Below are 19367 nucleotides of genomic sequence, written 5' to 3' on the forward strand. Positions count from 1 at the left end.
GGGAGCTGGGAGATAGGGTTGATGAAAGATTATTGGGATGGTTTGGACACATGGAAAGAAAGGGATGGAAGTCCTTGATAGAGATGACTTACTAAAGCGGGATAGAAGAAAAACAAGAGGACATAAATTGAAACTTAAGAAAGATAGTTGCAGAAGAGATCTGAAAAAGAATAGCTTCCCACACTGATAGATATCTGGAACAAACTGAATGAGGAAAGAATGAGTGCAAATACAAGAATTTAACATCAAACTGGATGCTGAAAGATACAAAAGCTGGTCACTATGAGGATAGATCCTCTTTTTAAGAAGGGAGATAGATCGTCTTTTTAAGAAGGGAGATAGATCGTCTATGCATCTACAGGCCAATCAGTTTGACATCGGTTATAGGAAAAATGCTTGAATCAATAATAGTAAATAGACTTGGAGAACACATCAAAAGACATAATTTAATGCATGATTCACAGCATGGTTTCTCCAAGGGTAAGTCATGTGTGACCAGTCTTCTATCCTTTTACACTAAAGTATATAAGGCGTCAGATAACAATGATAATTACGATATTATTTACCTTGACTTTAGCAAAGCATTTGATAAGGTGCCACACCAGAGACTACTAAATAAAATCAAAGCCCATGGCATAGGAGGAAAAGTGTTAGAATGGATTAGTAACAGAAAACAGCGGGTCACCATAAATGGAGTAAAATCTAGGTGGGGCAATGTTACTAGTGGGGTCCCCCAGGGCTCGGTTTTGGGTCACTTGTTGTTCATTATGTACACAAACGACTTAGACAATGGGATAAAAACTGATGTTAGTAAGTTTGCAGACGACACTAAAATAGGACACCTAATTAGGTCAGTAGATGCAGAGATTCTGCAGGATGATCTTGACAAACAAATTGTTCACATGGTTGGTGAAATGGCAAATGAACTTCAATATCTCTAAGTGTAGCGTGTTAAACGTAGGGCTACACAACCCCGAAAATAGATACAGCTTAGATAACACGCTTTTAGAGAGAACTGAGTGCGAGAGAGACTTGGTAGTTCTAGTGTGTCCGGACCTTAAAACCAGGAAACAGTGCATTAGCACCAGAAATAAAGCTAACAGAGCATTAGGTTTCATTGCTAGGACGGTAACGAATAGAAGTGCAGAGGTAATTATTAAACTCTATCTAGCGATAGTTAAACCCATCTTTGACTATGCAGTACAGTTTTGGTCTCCGTCCTACAGAATGGACATCAATTCACTAGAATCAGTACAGAGAAGAATGACCAAAATGATACATGGACTCAGAAATTTGCCTTACGAAGAGAGGCTTAGGCACCTTAACTTACACTCTTTGGAAAGACGCAGAGTGCGGGGAGATCTAACAGAGGTGTTCAAGTGGATCAAAGTCTTTAACAAGGGTGATGCAAACAAGGTCATCATATTAAAACAACAGGGCAGGACTCTCAGTAATGGTTATAAACTGGGCAAATTTAGATTTAAAAAGGAAATAGGCAAGAATTGGTTTACTAATAGGGTGGTTGACAAATGGAATAAATTTAGTAACCATGTAGTAAGCGCTGAAACTATCAGTTGTTTTAAGAAACGATTAGATAACTATGGATGGGGATGACAGGTGGTTATGGATATGGAGCTGCCTAGTGTAGGCCTTATGGTCTCTTGCAGTCTCCTTCATTCTTACATACATATACCAAGGCTTTTTTCCCCTTACAAGGGAGGTAGCCAAAAAGGGAAAGGCATAAAATAATTTCCACCCATTCCATCCCAGAATACACTCCACACCCCTCCACCCTCCCTCTTATCTGAGCACCTCCTGGATGACGAGTCATCCCTGCACCTTGTCCACTGCCCTGGGTCAGAAGCAGTGTTGCAAGACACGGCACATCCACAGCAAGGCCGCTTCATTAAATCGGCGACCCCCCCTCTCCGTCCCCCCATTGCATAAAAGGAGAAGACGGAGAGAAATCCCTTCGGGCTGCGTCAAATTTTGCTCACACATACTACCTCACCCCCCATCCCCCCGCCCATTCCACCTCATGCAATCACAACATCATCCATATACAACCATTCTCCATTCACCCCTGTCTTCTGTCCTCTCCCGTCCTTCCTCAACAGACATTCCCCTCTTCCCCAAAGCCCCCTTCACCCCATCCATCCACCTCATCCTAGGATGTCCCCTCATGTTCACTCCCTCCACATCTGCCTTCCATACCTCTTTTACTAGTCTTTCTTCACTCATTCTTATGTTCTTAAATAGGTAAATACAATTGGGGTGAAGAAAAGGGAGAAAGATCCCCCAATGAGAGAAATAATTGTAACATTAATGTCAGAAAATCACATGGCCTGGACAGAATTGCAAACTGGATACTAAAATAATGTATTGATGAACTAACAAATAAAATATATAAGATAATAGATTGCTCACTCAAAGAGGAAAGGTACCGCAAGACTGAATGAATGCCAAAATTGTGCCAATATATAAAGGGGGAAAGAAGACCCAACAAACTAGACTGGTCTCCCCTACAAGTACAGTAGCTAAAATTTGTGAGAAAGTCATCAAAAGTAGATGGACTAAACATCTGGAGAACAATATACTAAATCTGAGACAATTTGGTTTTAGACAGGGAGATCATGTGCCACAAATTTGATGTTTCTATTCAAGGTTAATAGATATAGTGAAAGAAAGGGACAGATGGACTGACTGTGCTTTCCTGGACTTACAAAAGGCATTTGATTAAGTACCACACAAAAAACTATTAAGAAAACTCGAAACAACAGAGGTATACACGGAAAACTATTGAAATGTATGGAAGATTTCTTGCATGGGAGAAAAATGATAGTGGTGCCCAGAGATAAAATTTTTACGTGGGAAGAAATGATAAGTGGAGTCCCACAGGATTCAGTACTGGCTCTAATAATGTTTGCTATATATGTAAATGACATGGATGAATGTATAGAATGTTACATGAACTTCTTTGCAGACAGCGCAAAACTACGAAAGAAAGTACAGAAAAAATTGTGAATCACTACAGAGAGACCTGGACAAGGTCTGGAAATGAGTCAGATGTGGGAAGTGAACTTAAACACAAAGAAATGTATAATGGAATTTGGAAAAAGGAAATAAAGAATATCAGGACAATATAAAATCAGTGCAAAGGAAGTAAAGAAGTTGGTTCTGAAAAGGACCTAGGAGTAATCATCACCAAAGACATGTCCCCAGACAAGCAGATAAACAAAATAGTCAGAAAAACCTACAGTTTACTAAGATCAATAAAGGGGGTGTTTAATTACTTGGATGAGGTAATGGTAAAGAAAATACTAGTCACACTGATAAGACCAAGATTGGAGTACACTGCAACACTATGAACACCCAGTACAAAAAAGAATATAAGGAAAATAGAAAGAATCCAAAGAGCAATGACAAAGATGGCCCCAACATTTTCAAAACTGACATATGAGCAAACTTCATCTAAACTGGAACTACCAACCCTGGAACAAAGAAGAGAAAGAGGTGATCTATTGGCCATTTACAGAATTGTGAAAGGCATGGAAGTCCTTGACAGAGAAGACTTATGAAATTGGGATAGAAGAAAAAGAAAGGGACATTACGAGAAACTCAAAAAGGACAATTATAGAAGAGATCTGGAAAAAAAAAAAAAAAGTTTTCCACACACTGTGATGTCTGGAACAAATTGGATGAAACATTAGTGTGTGCCAACACCATACAAGAATTTAAGAACAAACTAGATGCTGCAAGATACAAAGATGGGTCACCACGAGCATAGCTTCCCTTCTTGTATAATACAACTAGGTAAATACAGTGATTGTGAATGGATACTGAATTGATGCAGTCTGAAGGGATTTATTTATTTATTTTTTTATTTTTTGTAAATTCTTGAGTGAATAAGGGGATCTCACCATGTAATAAAGTAAAATAAACCAGTTTCATTTGTTGGACCTTGCTGTTTCTAGCTGCACTACCTTTAACCCAAGCAATGGGTGGGAGACAGTAATGGTCCTTTATACACAAGGTGCTAAGATGGATTAGATAATTAGGTTTTGGGTGAGTGTGGACTGGGTGAAAGTTTAGTATATGATACGACTCGGCCACTCTCCTTGAAAGAAGGAAAGGGTTTTTTAGTATATACATGTTTTTATCTTAGATATTGTGGAATATAAGAAAACAGTGTGGTAGTATTATTTTCAAATTTCAGTTATGATTTCTTAATTTTCATATAGCTCCAAGATATCAGCCTGTTTTTTCACAATTTCCATATTTCAACGTTGTCCAGTCAAGAGTATTCAAAGATGTGTTTGGAACAGGTAAGTAAAATTAGACCTTGAATAGCTCTGAATAACCCAGATGATTTAATCATTAAGATACAACTCAATCCCATATAATGTACTTATGTTGAAATATTTGATGATGAGAGGGAAGAAAGTGTGGTGAAATGGAGTGGAGTGAGTGGGAATGGGTACTTGTATTTTGACTTGGTTACCTCCCTTGTAAGGGGGAAAAAGCTCTTGGCATATAAGTAAATGTTGAATTATATATTTTATCAGGGACCAATGATAGGTACCTGCTTGTGGTGGTCTCTCAAGATGGATGGCAGAACCATTTCCATGGTGCCCACTTTCAAAAACCAGCAACCTTTTTATCTACTGGGGGTGTATTCCCAAGGGGCTGACACTTGGTCTAGACTGGGCCCAAGATCTGTATCAACCTCAACTGTATTTCATCACCATTTTCACATACGGAGAGCTGACAACCAGCTATTGCTCTCCTCCTCCTACTAATTTCAAGAAATCAAGAATACACAGATGTAGAAATGGCTGAAGTAATGACCAGACACTTTAATTCTGTTTTTACAATTGAAAGCTCACAATTGTGAGATGATAGTCACCAGGAAGGATCCCCAAAAATGGAAGAAATAATGGTGACACAGAAAGAAATAAAGAAACTTGATGTCAGAAAGTCACATAGGCCAGACGGAATAGCGAACTGGATATTAAAGGAATGCATAGATGAACTCGTAGACAAAATACACAAGATAATTGACTTCTCACTCAAAGAAGGAAAAGTACCACAAGACTGGAAGAATGCTAATATTGTACCAATATATGAGGGAGGAAATAAAGAAAATCCAACAAATTATAGACCAGTATCCCTTACAAGCACAATTGCAAAAATATGTGAAAGAGTTATTAAAAAGAAATGGACTAAACACTTAGAAAAGATTAAAATATTAAACCCAAAACAATTTGGATTTAGAAGTGGAAGATCATGTACTACAAACTTAATATACTTTTCCTCAAAATTGCTAGACATAATACAAGAAAGGGATGGCTGGGTAGATGTGCCTTCCTGGACTTACAAAAGGCTTTTGACAAAGTACCACACAAAAAACTACTAAGAAAAATTGAACTAATAGGTGGAATACAAGGAAAATTATTGGAATGGATGGAAGACTTCTTGAAAGGAAGAAAAATGGGAGTGATACTTAGAAAAGAACTCAAAATGGGTAGACATGATAAGTGGAGTACCCCAAAGCTCAATGTTGGCTCCAATAATGTTTGCTATTTATATAAATGACATGTATGAAGGAATTAAATGCTATATAAACTTCTTTGCAGATGATGCAAAACTATTGAAGAGAGTGAGTAACGAAGAAGCCTGTAAATCTTTTCAGGGAGATCTGGACAAAGTCTGGAATTGGAGTATATATGTATTCTGAACATCATCCAGCATTAGAACAGGAGCAATACAAAATCAATCTACCCTAGTTGCAACCACAACTCGGAAGACACAACACCCCATCCAACGTTACCCCATACTAACAATTCCGAGACAACAACACAGTATTTCTTCCCTGAATGACTTGGGGGGGTGGGGAGGCTGCCCAGTAGCTGTAGCCAGTTACCTGAGAGGGTCTGTATTGAAGGAGTGATACAACAAAGGAGTGACAACAAAAATAGAAATTTTTGTCTCTAATTTTGAGTGCTTCAGTAGTCCTACAATTTCTTGTCTCCTTGTCAGAGGGGTATAATTGTGTGCTTTACCCTCTCATACCAAACCACCAAAGATATTGAAAATTGTCACACCACAAAGTGTTGCAGAACCATTATAATTTTTGTTCTTGCTCTGGAAATAATGATTGTTGTTTCTGGATCATTGATGTCAGCAGATGTGTCCTGAATGCTAGCTGGTCTTGCCCATTTTAGATTTTACAAATTTATATTCATCCATTATGGGCTACAAAAATTAGATTATTATATATCATTCTAAGTAAAGAACACAAAAAATTATGTTGTTATACTTCATCTTAGAGTGCCAACTGCAGCTAACAGGTTGGAGAACACAAGCCCAACTGAAAAAAGCACTTTATATATGGTTTTGGATAGGTTTCAAATAGAACTTTGATGAACCTTGAGAATCACAGACTTATGGACCGAAGCAGGAGTGAGAAAGGGTTGCAGGGGTCAGGAAGCCATAGTCAAGGTGATCGGTGCACTGGTCTTGTTTGTTCGACAATTATATTTAATATACTGTAGGGATAATGATTTTGATTTATTAGTTATAATATGTACTACATAATTTATGTAACGGAGATATTAATGAGTCATGTCTAACAGTTTTCTTAAACATAGGATGACTGGTGCCATATTGAGTGTGGTGTGGCTGGGATGGAGAACATTCATAAACTATGATATTTGTGTCACTCCTTTGAAATTTATCTCCAATTTGTCACTCCATTATTATGTCCTTCTGTGAAATGTCACTCCACTCCTTTGAATAATTGACATAAATATAGAAAACTGTAGAGATAAATGCTGTTGCTGGTTACCAGAAGGCCAAGGGTCTTCTTCAATAGAGATCAGGGGGCACAGATTGATTGATTGCAAATGAGGCATATGCACATTGAGCCAGGCCCAGAATGAACAATCTGGTGGGTTTTCTGTGTGAGTGCCTGGAATATTCTTTCTCCCAAGATGATTGATTACCCATATTATCAGTGAAGTTCATGAAATTTAGAATGGATGTGTGGCTCTTCTGAAGTGAAGAGAGCAGGTAGTGGTGAGATCAGTAGTGAGGGTTACACTTACTTCTGATCAGGCCACACTAAAAGAGCCCACCTTGTAAGAGCAGCTGTAAGCATATCGAGCCAACTACAGCATGCTGTTATAGAGGTTACTGCAATTGATGTGTGTATGATGTTGGTAAGGGTGAAGCACACCTTGGGTTTCATCTCTAATATTGCAGTATTTTCTTCTATTAAGGCATAACCTGAAGAGAAGGTTCTATGTAATTTGACTTAATGATTGACCACTGCCCACCATGGGACATGTGTTGTTTTAGGTAACTTCAGTACAATTTCTGGCATTGGCAGAGCTGAATATGAAGTGTGTATTGGCTCTCATGGCTTTGGAATGGGAACACTAATAGTTTAACATTTTTTTCTTTCTGAATTTTGCAAAGTCCAAAAGGTTGAGGAATGGCTGTTCCTGATTCCAGTGATGAGAGCCACACTAGTGGACTTTGTATAGCAGTGCCAGAATGGCAAAGGAATCAGTAATGTACTAGTTAGTACTTATTGAAGGATCCAACAGAACTGCAGGGTTTACTGGAGTGCTGAGTTCATTGGGACTGATCACAGATTTGTGGTTGCAACACTCAGACTGCACATGAAGTCCAGAAGAATATTATGATGTAATCCACTAAGATTTCATCAGAAGATCCATGATGACGCATGTGCGCAGGAGTATGCAGTAGCATTCTCTAATCAATTTAAAGTGTTTGGTGTCCTTGAGGACCCAGATGAACTGGAGGACACTTTCAAAAAATGAAACTCTGAAAGCTGCTTAGGATTGCATTTAAGAACATTTAAGGGCAAGGAGTAGTGTGGTATGGCATAAGACACTGGAGAGTATAAAGGTGGTCTGTGCTATCAGAAAGACTGGGGACTTAGACCAGTACTAGATCCAGAAATGGTGGGCTAGACCTCTGATGATGATGGATAAGGAGGTATGTCTGGAAAGTTACTGATGATGTTGAAAGCCATTTTAAAATAGATGATCTCAGGCTTGCTCACAGAACCCAGAAAAAAATCCACTACAAACCCGTAACCCAGGAGACCACAGTCCAAACATGAAGGGAGTTGTCCCTTTGCAGAGTACTTTGAGAAGATGCTTGTGGATTATCATTTGAGCAGCTAATTTCCCCATGCTCATGCTTAGGTGGCACTTGGTGAACCTCCAATAGATGAAATTCTACCCTCTGATGGATATCAAAGAGGCTGAAGTTGAAGGGTGGAAAGTTGGGCAGCACCTGCAACATCAGTGTGTAGTTGCTGAAAGCAAGAGATGAAATCACAATCTGTGGGTTGACCGCAGTACTTTCAACAGTTTAGCATTCAAGTACCATTCACTCTAACTGGAAAAGGAACTAATTACACAATGTAACACATGTTTTGTTTATTTGTATTTTTTCATGTTTATATACCGGTATGTATTTCGTGTCACTGAATCCAAATATCACATTAGTTTTGACGTAACATCGATATTTCTTTATTTATTCTTGATTTTATATTTTATTGTTATATACGCAACCTTTCTCTACAGTAGTTAATTGATTCAATCTACTTTAGCATTCTAAGGATAATTATACAACATCTAGTATTTTTTTCATAATATGAAGTGTATTTAAGAGCTACAATATTAGTAAGAACAAAATAAATAACAACTTTGCACTGCAAGTGTTTTGATGACTCTTCTCATGATTAGAAGTGCTTTGACGATCGAGATTTTCTAGAATGCATGCTTTCGTCTTTTCTGATTAGTGACCATATGTAATCTCTCATCATAGCAGTATTCCATCGTCCTTGATATCTTCTTTCCATAGTTGCGATATCCTGATGAAATCTCTCGCCATGCTCCTCACTGACAGCCCCCAAGTTTTCGGGGAAGAAATCTAGGTGAGAATGCAAGAAATGTATCTTCAAGGACATACGACAACCAAGTTTCCTGAAGTTCTCAATAAGCTTTGCCACTATTTGTTTATAATTAGGGTCCTCGTGATTTCCTAGGAATCCACGAACTACATCACGAAATGAACACCAAGCTTCTCTTTCAACTTTCGTCATCGCTCTTTCCAGTTTCTCCGACTTCAACATTTTGTTTACCTGGGGTCCAACAAATATACCACCCTTGAGCTTAGCCTCAGATAGCATCCCATTTGAATTCAGCATAATTGATTTTTTCAAGAAGCTGTTTGACATTATGATAGTTTTCTTTCTTCTGTACTGAGTGTGCAAGAGGCAAAGATGGGTTTTTATTTCCATTGTGGAGCAATACTGCTTTGAGACTTCGTGTTGAGCTATCTATGAACAGTTGCCATTCTGCAGGATCATGTTCGAGTCCAAGGGCTGTAAACAAACCAGTAACATCCTTACAATAACACATATCATCACTAAAGTCATAGTAAATTTTAAATTCTTCATGTTGTTTCCGGTACACAGATGTCCTGCAGTCTTCTCCTAGTAGATTCCATTCTTTCATCCTTGATGTAAGAAGCTCAGCTCCTGACTTAGTAAGACCTAAGTCTCTGATTAAGTCATCTAGCTCACTCTGACTTGGAAAGTGAGGCTCCGAAGTCGTTCTTGGTGCGAAATCTTCGTCTCCCATTTCATGGCTGCTGCTACCTGCTGACCCTTCAGATGAAATTTCCATTGCATCTTCCATCTGGAAAGAAAACTAAATATAGCAACTTCAACAAAGACGAATAGCATTAGTATTCCATATATCTTTAGGAAAGTGAATATATATTAAGTACTTAATATTGAAGTTAATTAAAAGTAAAGAGAGTATGATAAAAATAAACTTGCATTTTCTGGTGGTTGTGGAACTGGTAAGCTATCATCATGTGGGACAGGTGCTCTAGATGATGGTATGTCTGGATACTGCAGAGCTTGTCTTCCTTTCACTTTCCTGTACTTCGTCACATCAATCATACAAAAGTAGCAGTCGTCGTGATGGTTCTTCGGCTCTCTCCATATTCTAGGAATGGCAAAAGGCATTGCCCTTCCTGTACCTCTCAGCCATCCTTCTAGAGTAGATCGGCAGCTTCCACATATCACATGAGGTGCCCATGGCTTGTCCTGGTCACCCATGGGCATTCCGAAATAGAGTCTGTACGCTATCCATACTTTAGCACCTCTCACGATCTTATGTAGTTCTTGTTTTTTCCCAATATAATAACCACACACATAGCAAAATGTATCAGAATTTTCACATCCTCTAGTAGCCATCTTAACAGGTAAATAGTTCAGTCATTGATCTGAAAGAGAAAATTAGATAAACATTTAGTAGCAGACCACATAACAATTCCAAAATATACATGGTAACATTGAAATTATATGTATTTCTATAACGGTCGATGATACAGAAAAAATAATTGCATATTTGAAATCAGCAGGAAAAATGGATTTATAAACTCTAAAAAAAATATAATAAACAAAACTTTTGAAAAAAAAATGTTACGTTGTGTTATCCCTATCTGGAATGGGAAAGAGAACTAGCAGGAGTAATAGTCACATTTCTTCTTAGATCTATGGGAGAACCTGAGGTTGCTAGTCACTGTGGGATTTTGGGTTTCCAGTCATTGGAATTAAGCAACAGTTTTATTATTCTTGAGTCATAATTTGTCTCTGCTAGCTCAAGGTTGACAGGTATAGTGGAGGTGTAATTTGTTATTGTTCTTGGGGATCAAATTTTTAGATGTTCTTGATTTTGGGGAAACAGGCTCTGGATGTGTATCTGAACAAGTTACATAGGAACAGTTAGCATAGTTCATTGAGAATTTAGTTTTGTTGGCCAGAGAAAGTAATAAAAAGATGATTTGGAAGTAAGATAAGAGAGGAAGGGGAGGTGAGTCAAGTAGAGAAGAAAAGGTACAGATGTAACTGGGAGAAGATGTAGTAAGTGGAAAATGATCAGAGTATTTTAAAGAGCTGCTGAATGTGGAGGAGGATAGGGAAGGATTGGTGGTAGTAGTGGAAGGCACTAAGAAAATGACTGATGGGAGAAGAAAATGTAGTTTTGTAAATGATGAAAGCAGGCAAGGCACCTGGGTTATATGGGTGTCATGCACAAGGTCTGAAGAAGGGAGGTACAGGAATAGTGGACTGGCTAGTGAGATATAATGTATCTCTTAGGGAGCATAGAGTGCTAGAGGACAAGAGGAGTGCCTGTATCATTCCACTTTATAAGAAAAAGGGGGACAAATGTCATTGTAGTAGTTTTAGAGGGATCAGTTTGTTGAGTGTAGTTGGGAGGGTTTTAATTGAGAGGATTAGGAGAGGAACAGAGGGAGTAATTGGTAAGGAACAGTGTGGGTTTAGGAAAGGTAGGGGTTGTGTGGATCAGATTTTGTGGTGAGGCAGATATATGAGAAAGCTTTAGCAAAAGGTGAGGATTTTTTGGGGTTTTTATGGATTTGGAAAAGGCTTATGACAGTGTAGACAAGAAGGCACGAGGTAGGTATTGCAGGTATAAGGGATCGAGGAAAACTGTAAGGGCAGTCAAGAGTTTTAAAATTGGAAATAGAGTTAATGGTTTGAGGTAAAGATGGGGCTGCTTCAGGGCTGTTTCATGTCACCATGGCTGTTCAATGTGTACATGGTTAGGGTTGTACAGGAAATAAATACAAAGGTAATGGGCAAGGGACTGGAGATGTTTAAAGAAGCTGGAGAGGAGTAGGTGAGCCAGTTGTTGTTTGCTGATGACACTGTGCTTGTGGCAGGGTCAGAGGGATGTTTAAGGCAGTTTATGATGGAGTTTGGGAAGGTATGTGATAGGAAACAGTTGAAGGTAAATGTGGGTAAAAGTAAGGTGATGAGATGTACAAGGGAGAGGATGGTAGAGAGTTAGAAGTCTTTAAGGAGAGAGGCTGGAGGAAGGGGATAGTTCCTAGCATTTGGGGTTGTATGTTACAGGAAATGGAGCAGTGGAGGTAAAGTGTAGATTGAGAAAAACAAGTAAATGCCTTGGAGGATTAAAAGTGTCATGAGAAATTGGCATGTGGGAATGGATGCAAAGAGGAGATTTTATGAAGGGGTGATTGTGTCAACAACACTGTATGGGGCGGAGACTTGGAATTTGTGAGAGGCAGAGAGGAAAAGTTTAAATGTGTTTGAGATTAAATGTCTGAGTATGGTAGGGGCTACAAGGTTGGATAGAGTGAGAAATGAGGAAGTGAATAGGAGAGCAGGGGTGGAAAAGGAGGTGGCAGATAGGACTGATGAAGATTATTGGGATGGTTTGGACACAGAAAATGAGTAAAGAAAGACAAGTAAAAGAGGCATGGAAGACAGGTGGATGGAGTGAACTTGAGGGGATGACAGGATTAGATGAATGGATGGGGTGAAAGAGGCAAGAAAGGAAGGGAGAAGGCAAGGGATAGGGGTGAGTGGAGAATGTGTATAGATGATACTGTGATGCAAGGATGAGAGGGGATGGGGGTAGCAGGGAGTGGTTATCTGTGAAAGATATTTTGATGCAGCCTAAAGGGATTTCTCCTCATCTCTACTTTCTGCATGAGGGAGGGGGGGTCACTGATCAAGTGCAGTGGCCTTGCTGTAGATGCACTGTGTCTTGCTGCATTGCTTCTAACCCAGGGCCATGGGCAGGATACAGGGATGACCCTTCATCCATGAGGAGCTAAGATGAAAGGGTGGTGGATGGGAGTGAAATGGATGGAAGGTATGTCCCTCTTGACTGAGATACCTTCCTAATAAGGTTAAAAAAAAATGGTATATAGTTGTTGTTTTTAACTGTTTTTAAGTATATTAAGTTTCTTGTGTGCTTTCATTATGATGGATTGGAAATGAATAATGTACATGTGAACCCCATTACAATGGGGGTTTGCTCATTGGTTGGGATTGACTGTCCAGTAGCTTAAAAAAAAAATGCAGTATATCTTACCTTAATAAAATAATAAAATTTTAAGTTTTTGTTAATTTTCTTTGTCGATGTTTTGTTCACAGATTCTTCTTTAGTTGTATCAGCTCCTACAGGATCTGGAAAAACTGTGATTATGGAATTAGCTATTATACGGCTTCTTATGAACCAGAGTGATTGGCTGTCAAGTACTAAGATTATATACAGTAAGTAATGTAATAAGTTTAATTAATTAATGCAAATTCATTTCACTATTTCTGCATTTTTCAATATGAAATACATCTCTCTCCCTCTCTCTTCCTTCTCCCATCTCCCTCCAACTCCCACCATCTTTTTTTCTTAATTTCTCTTCTCTCTCCTATCTCTCCCTCTTTCTCTCCTTCACTCTCTTGCTCACTTCCTTCTCCATCTCTTCATCTTCTCTCCCCTCTCCCATCTCCTTCCCTCTTTCTCCCTCTCACTCTCTCTTGCTTGTTTCCTCCCCCTCTTTCCTACTCTCTCATATTCCTCCTACCTTTTAATTTTTATTTTATAATCAGATAATCTCAAGTCTGTAACTTAGGTGATTTTGCTTGCCTTCAATATTAGGTTTGTGACCTGTTTTGTAGCATTATCCAAAGATGGGTATTGCATTGTGTTGAAGTTTGCAAAGCCTTTTTCTTTGCTGTATATTCTGTCCATTTTATTTTGTTGTAGTTGAGATATTTGTGGTATATTTATCATGAAATTTTTCGTTAGCACTAGCAGCACTATCTTTTCTTTGGTGTACACCCTCGCAGAAGTACATCACTTCAAGTTGTGTAGTCGAAAGAAAGGTAGTTTTGTTGGTCTCTAGAGCTCCAGTTGAGTTGTGAGTTGTTATTATCATAATTTCACATCAAGGGAGCTAGGAGGGCCATAAGATATCCTTGATTACAACAATATATTGACAAGATGAATCAAGTATAACAATACTATTTCTTTCTTTTTGATTTTGTGTCAGTACAGGGCTAACTGCTGGGTTACATGCAGTCAATGATTTAGTTCCACTCCTGAGGATCAGAGTCAAAGAAAAATTTTAAACATTCAGAGGCAAATCTCAGTTTGTAGAGAAATGCTGAACCACCTTTAACTTTTACTGTTCCTCATTTCCATTGGTCTTCTTGAATCTCTCTTAAACCATGGTCAAGTCTTAGGCTTCTGTGGTGTCCAGAGTGATAAGAATTTTGTCACTGTGTTCTTGTGCTAATTATAAAATGTGAATAAATTGGGAGGAGGGGACTGGGGATTCCTTTCTTGTATTTTCTCCCATGAAGGATTGAAGTCATACTTTGGTTATATTTCATACAAAGGGAGAAGGCCAAATACAGCTTAATTTGCCATTTATTTATTTATTTTATTTATTATTATTATGAGGATTAGGAGAGGAACAGTATGGGCTTAGGACAGGTAAGAGTTGTGTAGATCAGATTTCTGTTGTTAGACAGATATGTGAGAAAGCTATAGGAAAGGGTAAGGATGTTTTACAGGCTTTTGTGGATCTGGAAAAGGCTTATGACAGAGTAGACAGGAAGGCACTGTGGGAGGTATTACAGATATATGGGATAGGAGGAAAGCTTTTAAGAGCAGTCAAGAGTTTTTATGAGAGTAGTAGAGCTTGTGTTAGGATTAGAAATGGAGAGAGTGAATGGTTTGAGGTAAAGGTGGGACTTCGTCAGGGATATGTTATGTTGCCCTGGCTGTTCAATTTACGATATACATGGATAGGATGGTGCAAGAGGTAAATGCAACGGTAGTGGGTCAGGGATTGGAGATGGTTAAAGAAAATAGAAAAGTGGGAGATAAGGCAATTGTTGTTTGCTGACGACACTGCACTTGTAGCAGGATCAGAGGATGGATCGAGAAAGTAACAAGAGTTTGGGAAGGTGTGTGAAAGAAGGAAGTTGAAGATAAATGTGGGTAAAAGTAAGGTAATGAGATGTACAAGGGGAGAAAGTGGCAGCAGACTGGAAGTGAGCATTAAGGGAGAGAGACTGGAGGAAGTGAATAGTTTTAGATGCTTGGTTGCAAATATGGCAGGAAAGGGAGGAGTGGAGGTGGAGGTAGAATATAGATTGAGAGAAACGAATAAAGGCCTTGGGTGATTAAAAAGTGTAATGAGAAATAGACATTTGGGAATGGATGGTAAGAGGAGATTGTATGAAGGAGTGATTGTGCTGACAGCACTCTATGGGGCAGAAACATGGAACATAAGAGAAGAGTTTGAATGTGTTTGAAATGAGGTGCCTGAGAAGTATGATAGGGGTTACTATGAGAAATGAGGAGGTGAGGAGGAGAACAGGGGTGGAGAGGGAGTTGGGAGATAGGGTTGATGAAAGAGTATTGAGATGGTTTGGACACATGGAAAGAATGAGTGAAGAAAGACTAGTAAAAGAGGTGTGGAAGGAGTGAACATGAGAGGCGACCTAGGAAGAAATGGATGGATGGGGGTAAAAGGGACATTGAGAAAGAGGGAGATGTCTGTTTAAGAATGACGGGAGAGGACAGAAGATAGGGATGAATGAAGAATGATTGTGTATGGATGATGCTGTGATGCATGAGGGGGAGTGGGTGGGGGATGGGGGTGAGGAAGTATGTATGAGAAATAAATTGACGCAACCCAAAGGGATATCTCCCCATCTTCTCCTTTTCTGCATGAGAGAATGGAGAGGGGGGGTCGCTGATTTAATGAAGTGGCATTGCTGTGGATGTGCTGTGTCTTACAACACTGCTTCTGACCCAGAGCAGTGGGTGAGATGCAGGGATGAGCAGTCATCCAGGAAGTGTCAAGATAAGAGGGAGGGAAGACCCTTGGGTGGAGGGGAGTGAAGTATGTTGTGGATGGAATGGGTGGGATTGGTTTTTATGCTTTTGTTTTTTGGCTACCTCCCTTGTAAGGGGGAAAAAGCCTTTGGTATATGTGTGTATGTATTATTATGATTAATTATCAAGGGGAGAATATGGCAGAAAATTGGAAATGAGTATTAAGGGAGACTGGAGGAAGTGGATAGCTTTAGATACTGAAGTGTGAATGTGGTAGGAAGGGAGGAGTGGAGGTCAAGATAGTAGAATGTAGATTGACTGAAGCAACTAAATGCATTGGGAGATTAAAAAGTGTAATGAGAAATAGGCATTTGGGAATTGAAGCTAAGAGGAGGTTGTATGAAGTAGTGGTTGTGCCAACAGCACTGTATGGGGGCAGAAAATGAGGCAGAAAAGTGGAACATAAGAGAGGAAGAGTTTAAATGTGTTTGAGATGAAATGCCTGAGAAGTATGGTAGGGATACTATACTGGATAAAGTGAGAAATGAGGTGGTGAGGAGGAGAGTGGGGGTGGAAAAGGAGTTGGGAGATAGGGTAGATGAAAAAGTATTCAGATGGTTAGGACACATGGAAAGAATGAGTGAAGAAAGTTTAGTAAAAGAGGTGTGGGAGGCAGAGTTGGAATGTGTGAACATTAGTGGGTAACTAGGATGAGATGGGTGCATGGGGTAAAAGGATTGGGAAAGAGGGGGATGTCAGTTGAGGAAGGAAGGGAGAAGTAGGAGTGAATGGAGAATAGTTGTGTATGGATGATACTGTGATGCATGAAAGGGAGTGGGTGGGGGACAGGGGGGTGAGGAAGTATGTGTGAATGATATTTTGATGCAGCCCAAAGGGATTTCTCCCCCACTTTCCCTTTTTCTGGAAGTGGGGATGGAGGGGGTTGTCACTGATTAAATGAAGTGGCCTTGCTGTGGATGTGATGTGTCTTGCTACATTGCTTCTGACCCAGGGCAGTGGGCAAGATGCAGGGATGACCCATCATCCAGGAGGAGCCAAGATAAGAGGGAGGGATATAGAGCATACAAAGACACAATGGATACAAGAGAATACGAGGTATAGAAATGAGGAAAAGCCATTGAGACTAGACCTAATAACCACATCAGAAGCTGAAATAGTGGATAAAATTAAATATAAGACACCACTAAGTAAAAGTGACCATATATTAGTTGAACTGGAACTAAATGAAGAAAAATACATGAGAAAAACAAACAATATAAAAAGGGAAGAATGATGTATGGAATTTTTTTTTTTTATAAAATGAGAGTTTTTTTTAAAAAAGCAGACTGGGAAAGTATATACAAAGAGGAAACAACAGTAGAAGAGAAATGGACAATCTTGACAAAAATTTATAAAGGAGTGGAAAAGTATGTTCCAAGACAAAAACAAGAAAAAGGATATGTAGAATGTTGGTTAAAAGATAAAAGGGATAAAGCTTGGATAAAATGGAGGAAAGACAAAAATCCCGAAAAAATGGAAAGTATATACCGGTTATAGAAATTTACCTAGTATTTACCTAGTTGTAATATACGGGAGGGGAGCTATGCTCGTGGTGAATATGTACAAGTGCGTAGAGAAGAAAAGAGAAAATATGAAAAGGATGTCATAGAAAAATGTAAAGATCAACCAAAACCATTTTATAGATTTGTAAACAACAAACTGAAAAACAAACAAGAATTGGTGAAACTACAAGGTGGAATAGAATACACAGAGGAAATAGAAATGGCAGAAATTATGAACTAGCATTTTAAATCGGTGTTTATGAGGGAGAACATACAACCTAGAGATGTCGAGTGTGAGGAGAAAGTGCCCCCTATGAAAGAGATAGAACTAACAGGGAATGAAATAATGAATCACTTGAGTAATCTCGATGTCAGAAAATTGTATAGTCCAGATGAAATGGCAAACTGGATTTTGAGAGAATGCAGGAACAAACTAACAGACAAAATACATAGTCTAATAAGCAGTTCATTGAAGGAAGGAAAAGTTCCAGAAGATTGGAAAAGAGCAAATATAGTACCAATATATAAGAGGGGAAACAAAGAAGGCCCTACAAACTATAGACCGGTCTCTCTTACAAGTATGGTAGCTAAAATTTGTGAATGATCAAAATTAGATGGATAAAGCATTTGGAAAAATAAAATTACTAAATCCTAGGCAGTTTGGATTTAGACATGGAAGATCATGTATTTACCTAGTTGTATTTTGTGGGAAGGGGAGCTACGCTCGTGGTGTCCCGCCTTTGTATCTCGCAGTGTCTAGTTTACTCTTAAACTCATGAATGGTTTTTGCGCACACTATTTCATTGTCCAGTTTGTTCCAAGTGTCCACCACTCTATGTGGAAAACTTTTTTTCTCCAGATGTCTTTTGTAGCTATGTTTTTTTACTTTCTTTACATGCCCTCTTGTGCTTCTCCAGTCCCAGTTTAACAGGTCCTCTCTATCGAGTATTTCTGTGCCTTTCATGATTCTGTAGATGGTCAGTAGGTCACTTCTCTTCTTTGCTCCAGAATCGGTAACTCCAGTTTAGCCAATCTCTCCTCATATGACAAGTTTGCAAGTGCAGGTGCCATTTTTGTGGCTGCTCTCTGGATTCTTTCTATTTTCTTTATATTCTTTTTGGTACTGGGTGACCACAATGTTGCCGGATATTCAAGTCTAGGCCTTATCAGTGTGACCAGTATTTTATAATCATTTCTTCGTCCAAATATGTAAATGCCACTTTCATTGATCTTAGCAAGTTATAGGATTCTCCGACAATTTTGTTTATCTGTTTGTCATAGGACAAGTCGTTTGAGATAATTACACCCAAATCTTTTTCGGATCTCTCCTTCTTTACCTCCTTGGTTCCAATTTTATATTGTCCTGATATTCTGTTTTTGCTTTTTCCAAATTCCATTATGCTACACTTCTTAATATTGAAGTCCACTTCCCATTTCTGACTCCAGTTCCATACCTTATTCAGGTCTTCCTGCAGTGATTTGCAATCCTTTTCAGTTTTTACTTTTCATAACAGTTTGGCGTCATCTGCAAAGAAGCTCATGTAACATTTCACATCATCATCCATGTCATTCACATAAATAGCAAACATTATTTGAGCCAATACAGAGCCTTACGGTACTCCACTGATTACCTCTTTCCAATCTGAATATTTTTATCGTGAGCACTACTCTCATCTTTCTACCAATCAGGAAGTCCTCCATCCATTTTAGTAGGTTCCCTTGTATCCCTCCTATATGTTCCAGTTTATTTAATAATTTTTTATGTGGTGCTTTCTCAAAAGCTTTTTGTAAGTCTAGGAAGACACAATCAGCCCATCCATTCCTTTCTTGCACTATGTCTATTAATCTTGAGTAAAAACATATTAAGTTTGTGGTACATGATCTTCCTTGTCTGAACCCAAATTGTATTGGGTTTATTGTATTGTTGTCTTCCAGGTGTTTTACCCATCTATTCTTGATAATTTTCTCACAAATTTTGGCTATAGTGCTTGTTAGTGAGACTGGCCTATAATTAGTTGGTTCTTCCTTGTTTCCACCTTTATAAATTGGTACAATGTTAGCATTTTTC

General features: G+C 38.8%; 1 protein-coding gene across 2 annotated transcripts in view; it reads left to right on the top strand.

Annotated features, from left to right (window-relative positions):
• The window catches only part of LOC143038507 (putative ATP-dependent DNA helicase HFM1), a 167644-nt gene that overhangs the window by 64775 nt on the left and 83502 nt on the right, over window positions 1–19367 (top strand). For both annotated transcript variants that reach the window (XM_076207772.1, XM_076207781.1), the window contains exons 4-5: window positions 4242–4325; window positions 13043–13162. In XM_076207772.1, coding sequence (XP_076063887.1) covers window positions 4242–4325; window positions 13043–13162 — 204 coding nt within the window. The remainder of the gene's footprint in view (window positions 1–4241; window positions 4326–13042; window positions 13163–19367) is intronic.

Source organism: Oratosquilla oratoria, chromosome 2 (assembly GCF_046742065.1).
Source record: "Oratosquilla oratoria isolate Oo_2021 chromosome 2, ASM4674206v1, whole genome shotgun sequence".
Classification (NCBI taxonomy): domain Eukaryota; kingdom Metazoa; phylum Arthropoda; class Malacostraca; order Stomatopoda; family Squillidae; genus Oratosquilla; species Oratosquilla oratoria.